Source organism: Esox lucius, chromosome 15 (genome assembly GCF_011004845.1).
Source record: "Esox lucius isolate fEsoLuc1 chromosome 15, fEsoLuc1.pri, whole genome shotgun sequence".
Classification (NCBI taxonomy): domain Eukaryota; kingdom Metazoa; phylum Chordata; class Actinopteri; order Esociformes; family Esocidae; genus Esox; species Esox lucius.
In genome coordinates, this window is record NC_047583.1 from 24,012,447 (window position 1) to 24,027,171 (window position 14,725).

The window sequence follows — 14,725 nt, forward strand, 5'->3', positions numbered from 1 at the left end:
TGACCGTATGGTACGTAAGAAGTGTCCAATCCACCTTGTGGGAGGTGCTTCAGGAAGCATGGGGTGACATCTCTTCAGACTACCTCAAAAAATTGACAGCTAGAATGCCAAAGGTCAAACAAGGCTATACTTGCAACAAATGGAGGTTTCTTTAATGAAAGGAAATATTATTTAAATATAAAATCATTATTTCTAACCTTGCCCATGACTATATTTCCTATATATTTTATTATATTTCTTATTCAAACTCATTTCATGTATGTTTTCATGGAAAACAATGACATTTCTAAGTGACCCCAAACTTGAACAGTGGTGTACATTGAAGATTTTTTTCAGGATGGAGACAGAGGTAAAAGATAAAGAGTTCATTTTCTGAAAGAGCAGTGAGCTGGATTCGAACCCATGCAGTAGCTGTATGTGTGCACTGTTGGCAGTGCACTGTATAGAGAACTGTGTACCCGTGGTTTATGTCAGGGTCAGAAACCTCCATGTTTTCACTGTCAACGAACATCTGAAACTGACATGCTTCTTCCACTAAGGGAGACTTCTGGCGAAAAGCTCAGATTAATAAATGATTGGGTGACATGTCTGATGTGATACAGTGACAACTCTGGGCTGGGAACTGTCCAGTTGTCTCAACTGGCCTGCAGTGAGGTTACTTGGCTCCGGCTCTGCTTGGGCTGCTACGGTCATTGTCACATCCAATATACGAAGGAGCTGTTGAGACAGCATGAGGCTGGGTTCGCTGGACCTTGGTGGGTAAAGAGAAGTGCCGTCTTGTCCCGGGTTGCAGTGCTTTCTGGTGAGCGAGTGTGAGAGGCAAGTGGTCAATGTCACGCTCAATTCCTTTATGCTTCCCTCGTCCTGCCCCTCACATCTGGATTTGATAAACAGCTGGGCTGGCTCAGAGAAAGCTGAAGGCCCTGGGATGGGGGTGGGGAGAGAGAATGCGAAGCAACTGCTCTGTGCTGAACCCTTGGCCCTCAACCTCTGGTCTTCACAAAAACATTTACAGTTAGAGCTTCTGGGATGTACAAATATACACTGTGTAGTTCTCTGTGCTGTGCCACGCTATTCATGTCCTGTATTGTCATGTTTAATGTTTTTTTGTGTACCCCTAAAAGAGTAGCTGCTGATTTTGGTATTAGCTAATGGGGATGCTTATTCAAATAAAACAATGAAATAATGCGAGCTCAGAGATTGGCTGTAGTTTGCAATTTTGCTTGCTAGCTTCTGCGGTACTGTACTGTAACGGGACACCACTCAGCACAAACTTCTGTCACGGTCCCAGATGTTTCCTTATTCCCCTATTTAGTTAACTAATTTTGACTGGAGTCAACAAGAGAATAGGGTGCCATTTTAAACACATGCTTTGACTTTCTGTAATAAAAGCTCTTCTCAACAGAACAAAAAAAAACTTGCATGAAATATAACTACAACTTCAAAGAAGACAAGAAAAAGAGGAAGAGGGATTGCTGGAGAGAGAAAAAAGGGAGAGTGAATACGAGCGAGATTGCTGTTACTGAGGTGCAGTTTCCTGGTCAGTGTCATTCCAGACCATCTGCCGTTCTGTCTTTAATCTCATTTCCTCCTCCTCTTTATCAATGTGACTTATCACCCCTGGCCTGACAGGAAGCCACTTTTAACCCCAGTCCGCTCTGCTTCAACCTGGACATTGCTCAGTTTCACTCTACTTAATCATTCAGAGATGGAGTGATCCTCAGTTTGGATTGCAGGCTACTTCAGAGACAGTAAGCAAATTATATCACAGTTTGGCAGGGACCAACTAAAACCAATATCACCATTTGGCAGGGACCAATTAAAACTCTTACCACTATTTTTATTTGGTGGCACTAGCGTCAAACGCACATTTATTGTCAGTTTAGACCTGTTTAAGTTAGCACCACTTTCAAACGGTAGCAAGGATTGGTTGTTTATATTTGTGTTAGATGTGCATAAAATCCCCAATTGTATATTCAATCGCGAAAGAAAAGAAAACTGAATACTGGTAAACCTCAAATGTTGTTATTGTTTTGTACCAATAGGATACCCTTATCCTTGACCAATAATGCAATCCAATGTCTTTCGTATTCTGCCGATGTTCTGACTTTTTCCGGAAGCATTTTATAATGATTCATATCCCTGGAGTGTGAAGTATTAGAATTAAAATGTTGGAATGTAAAATGTCATTTACATGAGGCAAGAACGAAGTTAAGATATTCAACAGATGTTTTTTTTCAAAACAAAAAAGTATCAACTTTATTGGTATTAGAAAACAGTAAAAAAGACACTAAATAATTGGTTATTTCTATTTAAAATACATTGATTATCTGAAAGGTAATTTGGTCCAAACACATCACTTGTTACAGAAGTGAATATTTCATCAGTCAGAGGATTTCTTGGTGCCCAACACTCTTCAGATCTGGTAATGAGGCTTTAGTAGGGCCACCATCGATCCTCTGATGGGAAGGAGATGGAGGTGGTGGGACGTTTTAATGGAACCTCTGTGATGCCTCAATAATGACTACAGCAGCTCGGCTGCACTAGAACACATCATTCCCTGACGAGTCTGTGTCTCCGGTTTCTCCTCCTTTGGTGCTGAGCCCCAGACTGATAGAGACCTCCTCTTCCTCCTCCGGGCCGCTGGAGGGCAGGCGGACAGCCACCGCTCTGGAACACAGCTGGGCCTGCTCCCCTGAAACACAAACACACATCACATGATCCCCGGAGTCATTCACTCTCACCGGCCCAGTGATCACCAGCTACAAGCACCAGCCCTGGCCGAGCAATAAGAGCTGCTCAGCACCCCGTGGCGCAATGCACCACCTACTGAGTCACTCAGAGCTGGGCAGGTGCCAGCAGTGTTGGGCAGGGTCAGCGGTGTTGGGCAGGGCACAGCGGTGTTGGGCAGGGCACAGCGGTGTTGGGCAGGGCACAGCGGTGTTGGGCAGGGCACAGCGGTGTTGGGCAGGGCACAGCCAGAAGAGGAATGGTAACCCCTCTGAGCCTCTCTAGGTGTCGTCCAAAAATGTTGGCATTCTTAGGGAGTTTTTCCTAGCCACTGAAAATCAACACTACTGTTGTTTGCTCCTTGGGATTAAGGCCAGGTGTTTTGTAGAAGCACTTTGTGACAACTGCTGATGTAAAAAGGGCTTTATAAATACATTTGATTGATTTTGATTGAGGGTCAGAGGTGTTGGGCAGGGTCAGCGGTGTTGGTACTGAGAGACCAGGGGGGCCGGCAGGGTGTCAGATGAGCCTGAGCTGGGGGACCAAGCCGTCTCACTAACACCACCGACTGGTGGCAGTTTTCACAGGGTTCATTCCATTGGTTCACTAAGGTTAGTCGATAATAATTCTACTAGTTAGTAAATTGCATGTCTGCATGCCACTAATCCGTTGGTACAGTTTCTGGGTCTGTGAATAACCAACTGTGAGGTTGAGACGGTAGACTGGTGCTTGAGACGTGCAGATGGGGGGTTGATACCCACCGTGGACACCCATGAGAAAATAGATTATGGCAAGGTTGTCATCCGCTTTGGTTTAAAGAGTCCGCTAAATGGCGTATATTATTATCATATAATAACAACCAAGGACCACATGTTATTACGCTATCTGAGGGAAATATTCCAAACCAAAAGCCTTTCACGGCCACTCAGATCAAACACAGCCACATCACAGTTGGCCCCCATCTGCTCAATTCATGAAGTACATTATGAGGTTTGGCCTTGACATTTAAAGCCTTACAGTTGACTTACAACTCGCTGACATGAGACTCTGCTACATGTAGAAAAACCTTGGATGAATAAGAACGAAGCTGCAGAACATTCTGACATGACCATATTATTCACTGTCTTAATCTCTTTTCATATCACAAGGTTCTGCAAAGTGGTACTGAAGTGAACTGAGTCGTTCACAGTCCAGAATCTAAATAAGCATCAGTCTCATATAGGTTTTATAGTGTCTCTCAGGGGTATCACTCAGTTAGACGGTCTATTAACATAACATACACAATCAAACAATACTTATATTGATACCTCAAATACGCCAACTAATTTCTCTTGGCAGAATATACCAAGAAATGTTTTTTAAGGTCTTACTGATTTGAATGGGGTCTTGCTTTTCTAAAGTTGAAACACAATCCGTCCCTGGAGCAGCATAAACCTTAAACGCATCAAGAGGGTCAAGCTAAGCCAATCAATACGATGACAGAAGTGTTCAGTCCCAAAGCTGTGCAGGCAGCTCTCACCGAAGCCACCCATGTTTTGGCCCAGCCATCAGACCAGCCAGGGAAGAAACAACAGCCGGGCGATATGAAAGACATCACTGTTTCTAGACTCGGTGGACCTCGTGGGTCGGTAAAACCCTCCAAGGCCTAGATTCTCGTATTGACAGTGGATTTGCAAAACACCATTTGGAATGGCCCGAACACAAGGATATCTGTCTCGCCTGGGCCGACGGGCCAAAGTTCAGGCTGCTTTCATTTCCTCTATGAGGGGGATGATAGGAAAAGTAAGGGAGATATAAATAGAGAGAGGTAAAGACAGAGGGAGAGCCCTGTGGATACCTAACACAACAGACCCCACCCTACCGCAGTATGAAGAAGACAGTGGGAGTTGGAGAATCAGGAGGACCAGAGGACAAAACACAAATAAACAGGGCAAAGCTGAAAACTGCCAACATTTACTAGTCAGCCTTGGTATGATCAAATAAACAGCTTATCATAAAAAAATATAAATAGATATGATGGCTTTTTAAAATTATAATTGGGACTCAAAAGAGGTGGAGTAAGTGATTTGAAAGGAAAAGAAAAGGGGTTTTGATAATATTTTCCAGCATCATGGCCTCCTCAGAGAGACCGGTCCCTCCCCTGATTGAATGTGGACTGAAACACCAATGGCACCCTGACCCCTACATAGCACACTACTTCTGACAGAGTCAGACCCCAAGAAGTGAACTACATTCAATTGGTGCCATTTGGGAAACAGACTAGCTCTGGCCTTTCTACTGCTGGGTCCTCCAGAGACCCACCACAGTCTCCTGGATCCCAGAGCACTGCCAAGTGTTTGAAGTGCGAGCAGGAAAAGGGAATGATTTCACTTTCAGTGTGGGCCTTCTTAACAAATATTCACAGCTGCGTGAAAGATCCAAATTTCACTGCCAAAACAATCAAGACACATGGATAGAGGCAGGCAGGCAATCATACAGGGCAGAAAGCCAGACAGACAGGGCAGAAAGCCAGACAGACAGGGCAGAAAGCCAGACAGGCAGGGCAGAAAGACGGACAGGCAGGACAAAGACAGAGAAGACAGAAAGACAAACAGGCAGGTCTGAAAGACAGACAGGCAGGACAGAAAGACAAACAGGCAGGTCTGAAAGACAGACAGGCAGGACAGAAAGACAGACAGGTAGGCAGGGGAAAAAGACATTGCTATCAGAAGAGGAGCTCATCTGTCCTCAGCTTCCAAGCACATGGGAGAGTTTGGGTCTTGGTGAAACATTTGGATTGTGATTACACGGCCCTGACTTCTCCCCTATTTTCCAGTTATAAAATGCTTGTAGGGCCGTGAAGAACTGATCGGATGTCACTACAAATATTACTCTGCAATGTTTCGGTGTTGTTGATTCAAGTCATCTTTCCGAAAAAGTTTCGCTGAGGTTTCTTCTCACATACTTGATGGCTGTGGTTGGTCATACGACATTTAGACAGAGAACACTTTTTAGAGGTTGCTTTGGGTCTTCTATTCATCAAATAGCTAGGCAAGAGCCAGCACTCTGTTCCCTTTATAGTGCACTACCACAGAACTATGGCTTTACCCCAAAACAAGGTAACATTTAAAGGAAAAAGAGTGTATTTTGAGACACAGAAATCTTGAGTTGAACACTGTTATAGTGAAGTAGAGTTATCATTACCGACGACATTCTGATAAAAAGGAAATCATTCCATTGAAGGTTAACCTTGAGAACCCGCATTGCAACACAAATGTCATTCATAGAAGTGGGTTTTCACAACAACCTTGAGGCTTACTAAGAGTGGCAATGGGAAGTAAATCGCAAGCGGCCTGAATGCATCTCTGTACAAGTCAATGGGGAGTTACCCTTCACCTAGCAGGGAGAAGAATATGACAGGAGGCTGATAGTCTTGAGGCAACAACACATCAGCCACAGCTAGCGAGTGTGTGCAGAAAGAAAACATGCTAGCGGGGAACGCTAGTCTTCCACTCCCTCTTGGCCTTGAGCAAACCGAGCAAGAAATGAAATATTCATTCGGATCCTGTATTGGTTTTACCCTTTTGTCTTAGACACTTACATATGTAGAAGACAATGTGGTGTCAGATACCACAGATCCATTAAAGCCCATATTTGGACAGGTCTTTACAGGTAGCCAGCTCTACAGGAGTAAAAGCACTATGTTTTATTGATGCGGTGAGTAGCCGGTTTTTCATGGTCTTATGCAAGATGAGTTTAGTGTATCCAAGCCCTCTCTGCCGCTCTTCCTTATCCCCTTTGAACTACGAGTGTGAGATAAGAAAAAGGATATCCTCTCTGTGAATGAGTGCCAAGACAAAAGGAGCGGGATTCATCCCAAATGGCACCACCCTATTCCCTACGCAAGGCACTTGTTTTCACCAGACCCTACGGGGCCTTCGTCCTAAGTAGTGTACTAGAAAGGTATCAGGGTGCAACCTGGGAAACACTTGCTTTCTGTGAAATGAACTATTTCTCATACTATCTACCAGACACTGCCTGCTCGGAGCTTCCTGTAGCGGTAGCAGTAAGAGTAGTAGCACTTATCAGCAGGAGTTGGTTTCTGCTGATATGAAAAATGGCCCAGCAGCGGATATGCCCTCGAGTTGACGAAGAGGGAGATTTCCCCTTCACTTAGAATGTGAAGGACATCTTTGAAGTCCATGTAATGAATGTGTCAGAATTCTAATGATTTCTGCTAACTGAGAGCTGAAAGCTAAATGGGCAGTCCTCCAAGTAATAAATGACCGCAAACCACACTGACTTACGATCAGAAATGTCAGCGAAGGTCTCATGTATTTATAGGTGTTCAGAAGCATGACAGGGACACTGTCAACTTATCAAATGTTAATTCCTGTGATGGATTCCTCCACTGATCTATCAGATATGACGCTAGCTAGCAGGTGTTGACTTTCGGCGCAGGGTTAAAAGTCTGGTTGCTGTTTCATGTTGCTGTCAACGTAACATTCAGCTCTCCTTTTTCTACAACCGACCACAGGTGCATAAAAGGTGAATCCTGTGACCTAAGCTTAGCACGGAGCACATTTTCTTCTTCTTAGACACTACAACAACAGTCTAATTATAAAGCAGTCATTCCTGAAGAAACAATTGGTGTCGAAGAAAATTGATGCTGCCTTGTACTGACCTACATTTCTCATCAGAGCTTGACATATAATTGAGGAGTTTTTAATCAGTGACGGCTTTGGAAAAACAAACACCTGATACCCAACGAGCGTGACAACTTATGACTGGTGGTGACCAAAGGTGGCTCAGGTGCAGACAGGTCAAAGTTCAGCGTATAATAGGCCACCTGTATCCTAGATGGTGCAGTTTGTTGGACCAAGTCCCATAGGATGAAGACATTCAGATCAGAACCCAGGACAAGAAGAGCACCAGGATTAGGAATGTCTAAGTCAAGTCCGTCTGAATGGTAGTTCAGCGGTGAAGGTAGAAAACGGGATTGTAAAAAGAGATGCACGCAGGCACAGGACACCTGGAAATACTTACGGGGTGTTCTCCACCCTCCACTCCGTGACCCAGAGCTGACATATGAGACACTGATGATCGCCTGCCTACCTCTCCAAGGAACTGACCGGAGAGGGTGCGGGACACTGAGGCGTTACGAAAAGTTCTTCCTCTTTGTTTTCTGATGTCCCAGTTTAATAGGTCTTGGAACCGATGATGTGCATTGTTGAAAGAGAGCCTTCGATGATAAACTGGACAGTAAAACTGAAAAAAACCCTCACTGTTTCAATCTGCCATGTTTTTTTGGCCTGAATATCTGAGAACAGTAAATTTATGGGGAAGGGCTGACAAGAGTTTCTGCACTTAAGTCATTACATCTTTCATCAAAATTCCATTGCTCAGTGATATCTGCCACCAGTGTGAACCACATCAATGCGAATGGGAAGTTTTCCACGATCAAAATGTAAAAAGAAAACCAGAATAAATCCCGCAGCCTAGAAAAAAAACCTCTGTCATTCTAGTCAACTATGTTTGGTGTCATGAAGCTAATCTAAGTTGGCATTACACAAACATGAAAATGGATAACCACAGCCCCACAAGATACAGGAGAAGCACACAGCAGATATTGTCAGAACGAAGGCCATCCTGAGACTGAACGAAGGTACAGACTGGGCTCCAGCTGTCTCTGTGTCTGGGCTGGAGGGAGAGAGAGCCATGGAAACCGGTGAACCCCTGACCTGGCCTACAGGCATGGCTGTCTAAAAAGGCAAACATATCCAGCGACTACAACCGACAACACACACCGCCACCCGCCCACACGCATGTTATCCTCTACCCTGGACAACAACAACCTGGAGCCCAGGAGGCGCCCGCCTAGCGTCACTCCCAAATGAAAGGAGGGTAACACAAGGGTATTCATCTGTAAGGGTGGAAACTGACTAAACCAGCGGAGACGAGTGGAGAGCCCAACCCTGGAGGTGCAGCACAGCTGGGGGAGGACAGTCAAGGAGTAAAACGACTCCCAGCCGGGGTACAGCAAGGGGATTCGGCGTTGGGGAATGAAGCCATCTGGCTGACGGTGATAGCGCTCCGCTAGCGCTCCCATTTAAACCTCGGGTCCGGAAAATCCACGGATCCTTATGGCCTAGAAAAGCTAAATGTGGCGTAATGTAACAATGCACTGCGGCAGAGCTGCTGCAGTCCCCTCCAACAATACCACCACACTCCCCGCTAATCCAGCGTCTGACAGAGACCCGGATTAGTGCCGTGTGGCAGGGCTGGGAATAGGACTTAAAGGTGCACAGAGAGGGGAGAGCCCGGTCTAGTATAGTATTGGTTGCTGACTCTATAACCAACCTTGGCAAGTCTAATTGAGATCCTGCCTTTCATTGTAGGCTACAGCGCATGGAGGACAGCTCTTTCCTGGACAGACTAGGTAAATATGAATGGTATAGAAGATTTAACATGAATAAATGGCATTTGCGGGATAACGAGAAGCGTCGGACAAACGGCAATGTTCAAATGTTAGGACACCTAATCCAACATCTCCACATGGGAGGCTTAATGTAGATTTAACAGGCCTCCTGGTGAGGTTCTGAGATACATATTAACTACTTAATCTACCTGGAGTTTAGGAGGGAATGTGCCAAATGTCACCCTATTCACTACAAAGTACACTGCTTTGGTCCTTTGGGCAACAATGTTAATTCCAATTGGAGACGCTTTAGGGTCACTGCATCTGTCCTAAAGAAAAAAAAGTATAGCTCATTCTCATTCAGGCCAGGTCACCCCTGGTGTAAGAGGAGAACCCCATTAAGTCCCCTTTCCCCTCAAGACAAATCAAGTCAATCAAAAGACTTCAATGGCTCTTTTAACCAACCCTTTTCTCCCCGGCTTGTTTACACCAGTGAACAGGGAAACTGTATGTGCTGTTGATTGAGTCATTGTGTTGTAAAGAAGGGCAGCCAAACCCCCCCGGCCTAAGACCGAAGCCCCATCAGCCTCCACACCAAACCCTACCTTCACGACACAGAGAGCACAATGAGAGCCACGCTAATTGAAAGTCAGAGGTCACGACCTCCGTCATGGGCCAATGAGCCCCTCTCTTGGGCCGCCACACACAGTTTGGGTTGACTGGTCAGGGTGCGGGCACGGTTGGCGAAGGGGGTCTCGTGGTAAGTCCCCATGGTCGCATGGCACACATCTCCTGCAGTCACCGGGCTGAAAGAACAGGCAGCTGTGTGGTTATAAGAGCCTCGCAGCAGGGGAAAGATGAAGAGATCTGCATTCTCCCCAAGGCTTTAACCCCCCCTGCCTCAGCTCTATGGCTATGGAGCAGGCATGAGTACAAGGCATGAGTACAGGAGAGACACTTATTCAACGGGCCTTTTGGTCATGTCCCTGTGTTAAGATACTCAAAGGAAGAACTGTGAGAGAGAGAGAGAGAGAGAGACACAGATGTCCTGTGCAGCAGCCCAGTCCTTACACTCAGTCAGAGGTCAAGGAGAGTGGAAGAGTCCCCCGTGTGGAGGCCAATGGGTTGGGGGTGGGGGGGGTGGGGGGGGGGGGTCACTGAACTGGGTCAGCCACAGGGAGCAGAGACATGGATAATCCCTCTTCATTCATAGAGCCCCTGCAGGCCGGTCCAAACCAAACCTACAGTACATCCATCTTCCTCTGACACACACCGAGACACATTCTCTACATACCATTACCAATATACCAGCCACACAGTACCAATCAATCAACAAGACAAACAAATGTGATGACCTGGGCTGTTTTCAGCGAGACATTTAGGGGGAAAAAATCTCAAGAATACAAATAACTGACAAACTTGTGACAATAATTTATGATACAAATGGTACAATACTGTATGTGGAAACAGGCAAGTGGTCAGTCAACTCCTCACAGGCTGAGAGAAGGCCAGAGAACTGCTTTAAGTAGGGCTTTGTTCTAACATCTTTATACTTCAGAAAGGTGGTCCAAAACCAGATCTAAAGAGATCCCCCACTCCAAACCCCCCCAGTTCCACAGCAGACCCCAGCCAAAGAGTGTCAGTTATTTTTAAACCTGTTTTAAGTGGGTTGGTCTGTCCCAAGAGACACCACAAGGTCCTTCAGAACACATGACTTGAGAAAAGAAGAAACCTCAACAAGGGCTAACCCAGTTAAAAGGTAGCCAGCTAAATGAAAATTTAGTGGCTCAGGATCTGTCTTCTCTTTGACCGTTAAAAAAAACAAATCTTGTTCACTAAACATCCAGAGGGTTCTGCACATGTACGCATCACGATCTACACATATTCATTCTCTGTAACCTCTTTATGTAGTAGACTAGCTGCAGCTTGTCCCCTCTAACTTTTGTTATCTGCTGAAGAATTCCTTCAAGTTTCTCACACGCTTCTCTTATTTCGTCAACATCATAATATGTCCCTCTTCTCTGCCTCATATTTTTTGATGAAACTCTCCCAGAAAAGAGAACATTAAAAGATTACCCTAGCCAGTGGCCTAAGGAGAAAGACAAGCCATTCAGAGAAGTGTTCTTTAATTGGAGCAAGGATAAAACAAACAGTAATCGGTAGAAGGGATTTGCCTAAGCTAGAGATATTTGTAGCTTCAAAATGTTTTCATGGGCAGACTTACCTATATTGTATATTGATTGCTAATCGTGTTATTTGTTTGTTTTACAGCTCGGCCATTTGAACTGAGGGCCCTACTTGGCCACTATGAAGGGAGAAGTGTGCCATTCGGGACGTATCCAGGGTTCGGTAACATCAGTGCAAAGGAAACCTGATCCGGTGTCAGTTTGACAGCCTGACAGATGGAGGGTGAACTGGGAGTTATGGTGGCGGTGACGTCCAGGTAGGTACGACAAGCTGGGCCGGGCCCCGTAGAGAGACAGCCTGTCCATCCGTCCATCTGGGCTCATATCCCAGCATATGGTGTCTGTCCATGATAACCACACTGCAGCGGCGCAGTAACCAATGCCTGCCGTGTTATGGACCGCAAAGACTGACTGAACACTGGTGTATCATGTTAAGTGGTGAGCCAGTGTGGAGCGCGCTGCGTATCTGGAGAACAGGGCTTTCCTGGGCCTGTGGGCGGGGAGCCCAGTTCTCCCCCACAACGTCTGCCATCAGGACCAGGAAACGGGGAGAGAGACATCTGTCTGGTCTGTACACATCCACTTTAATGATCTCAGATGGGAAATGAACAAAAGTAGCAGTATGACTCTCCAATTGGGTCTCAGACGAAGCCCTATTCTCCATACAGGTCAAAGAAATCCCATCAAATAAGCCCCTTGGGGAATAGGGTGTTGTTTAGGACACATGCCTAATTTATACCTGGTGCTGTAAAGACTTTATAACTTCTACCATTGTAGAGAGAGAAAGCCCTGCTCAGTCAGTAAGTGACAGCTTCATAAAGTGAACCGCAGCGAATTTCCATTATGTGGATCTAGACCAGCTAGTTCAGAGACTGATGTATTCCTCATAAAGGGAACAGTGACATGCTGTTTAAATAGAGAGAATATAGAGACATTTATTAATTATTCCAATTGGACTCTTAATATCTCACCCAGCACAGCCAGAAGAGGACTGGTCACCCCTCTGAGCCTGGGTCCTCTCTAGGTTTCTTCCTAAAAATTCAGCCTTCTTAGGGGTTTTTTCCTAGCCACTGAAATTCAACACTACTGTTGTTTGCTCCTTGGGGTTTAAGGCCGGGTGTCTCTGTAAAGCACTTTGTGACAACTGCTGTTGTAAAAAGGGCTTAATAAATACATTTGATTGATTGATTGAAATAAAGGAGGACATCGCTGTGTGTGTCTGTGTGTTATTATTGGTCTAAAATCCAATTCACACTGCTGGTAACCTAACCTGGGAGCCTCTCATTGTATGAGTCAGTCTTGGCCATAGAACTTTTTGTTTTATTACAATTGCGAATAGCATAAAATCCCTGCACAGATACTTAATAAAAAAACACAAGCTTAGCACGTCATTTTGCTGGTCTCCATGAGTTACAGGGCTATGCATGGCTCAGGGTTAGACTAAAACGCAGAACTGGAGTTAGGTTCAGAATCAGGGTTTGGGGTTCATGTTTACAGATACAGTTAGGGTTAAGTTCAGGGAAAACAGGATTTTGAAACCCTATACATTGCCCCTGTTTTGAGTAGCCCAGTGATTGGCATTTAAAAAAAAAAATATATATATATATATATATATTATAAAGCCCTTTTTACAATAGCTGTTGTCACAATGGGACAGTGGCCCAGCTCGGAGTGGGCCTGTGTTTCAGCAGTGGTGACAGTACAGGACAGGAAAGACAACGATGATAGATTCAAGATGCTGCCTGAGCTGGGGAGGTGGTGGTAGAGGAGGTGCTGGTGGAGGAGGTGATGGTGGAGTACGTGGTGGTGGTGGTGGAGGAGGCGGCGGTGGAGGAGGTGACGGTGGAGGACGTGGCGGTGTTGGTGGTGGAGAAGGCGCCGGTGGTGGAGGAGGCGGTGGAGGAGGCGGTGGAGGAGGTGGCAGTTGAGGAGGCGGTGGAGGAGGAGGCGGTGGTGGAGGAGGCGGTGGAGGAGGAGGCGGTGGAGGAGGAGGCGGTGGCGGAGGACATGGCGGTGGAGGAGGTGACAGTGGAGAAGGTGGAAGAGGTGGTGGAGGTGGTTGTGGAGGAGGAGGTGGTTGTGGAGGAGGTGGTGGTTGTGGAGGTGGTTGTGGAGGAGGTGGTTGTGGAGGAGGAGGTGGTGGGGAAAGACAGAGAGGCTCTCACAGAGAGGGCTGCCTGCAGGGAAACGAAGAGAGCGGGGGGGAGCTTGATATAAACCAGATGAGGAGAGGAACAGGGTTGTTCAGGACAAAGGAAAACACCCTGTCCGGCCCTTTAAACAAAAGCCAGTCCAGAGCTCAGCCAGGCGGTCAGACAGGGCAGTAGCCACCCCCCACCGCACCAACACCTACTAATCTCCAACTTATCCAGGCTGACGTTCAGCAAAGTAAGGCTAAGGAGGTCTGAAGAGTTTCTGGTTAGACCCGGATATGTCTCTCATTTCAAGGGGAAATGATTGGCTTCTAACTGATCCAGTTAGCTAACAAAAGTCATGCTGCTACTGGCGTGGCTAACTCCCTAACTATTCAAACACACCAGACGGGTCCTAAATGGTGCCCTATTTGTTTTATAGTGCACACTGCTTTTGGATGCAACCTGGTTGTAAGTAGTGTACTACCTGTGGAACAGGCTTCCACTGGAGAGGCCTCCCTGGATTCCCATGAGAGAGAGCTGCCATATTGCCTGATGGTAATCCTGATGGCCCACCACATCTGGCTCTGCCTGGACTTTCTCCTGGCCCACATCAAAAAGGGGGGGGGGGGGGGGGGTTAGGGGTGCCAACTCATCAGACATGGCTGAACTGAAAGAGGAGCTCTTCCATTAAACCTGGCCGCTCCTCCACCTGCCGGTGAAAGCAGAGCCCCTATCCTTCTGGCGCGTGGCTTAGCACCCAGGGGCCTGGAGGGTTCTGGCCGGTCTGGGGCCCCGCTGATCAAAGCCCGCGGCCGGGGGGGGGATTGGGAAGTGTCCCATCTCCGGAGCTTAGATGAAGGGCCAGGGGTGAAGGGGTGAGGTCTATCAGCGGGAACACACGGCCCGGGACCGCTCTATAAAAGCGGCTTGGGTTTCACCGATGCCTCCGACTCCATCTGTGAGGAGGAACATTATCTACACCCCCCCCCCCGTCCTGCGCTCCACGTACCACGCCACAGAGGATGAGAAAGCTGCGTGGATAAGGTTCAGGCATTACACAGAAGCATGGCCAATCTTCAAAAAACCTTAATGCAAATACCACACTCTCCTAGGTCACCCACTGTCAATTTAGGTTGTCGTTTCACAATGCTGATGTGTTTTTGTATTTTTAAGAAACCCTTTTAAGTTGATGGGCATCAGGATGAAATAGATTGCGTGTCTTGTGAAATGCATTTTTCAGAGTCTGTCGGCTAACAGCTATTAAAACACAGGTGTGT

At 46.5% G+C, this 14,725-nt stretch overlaps 1 protein-coding gene across 3 annotated transcripts in view; it reads right to left on the reverse strand.

The window, feature by feature from the left end:
* Positions 1-2,268: 2,268 nt before the first annotated feature.
* kiaa0586 (KIAA0586 ortholog) overlaps positions 2,269-14,725 on the reverse strand; it is a 91,795-nt gene continuing 79,338 nt past the window's right edge. For all 3 annotated transcript variants that reach the window (XM_010904956.3, XM_020054052.2, XM_010904955.3), the window contains one exon: positions 2,269-2,695. In XM_010904956.3, coding sequence (XP_010903258.2) covers positions 2,544-2,695 — 152 coding nt within the window. In that variant the 3' untranslated portion in view covers positions 2,269-2,543. The remainder of the gene's footprint in view (positions 2,696-14,725) is intronic.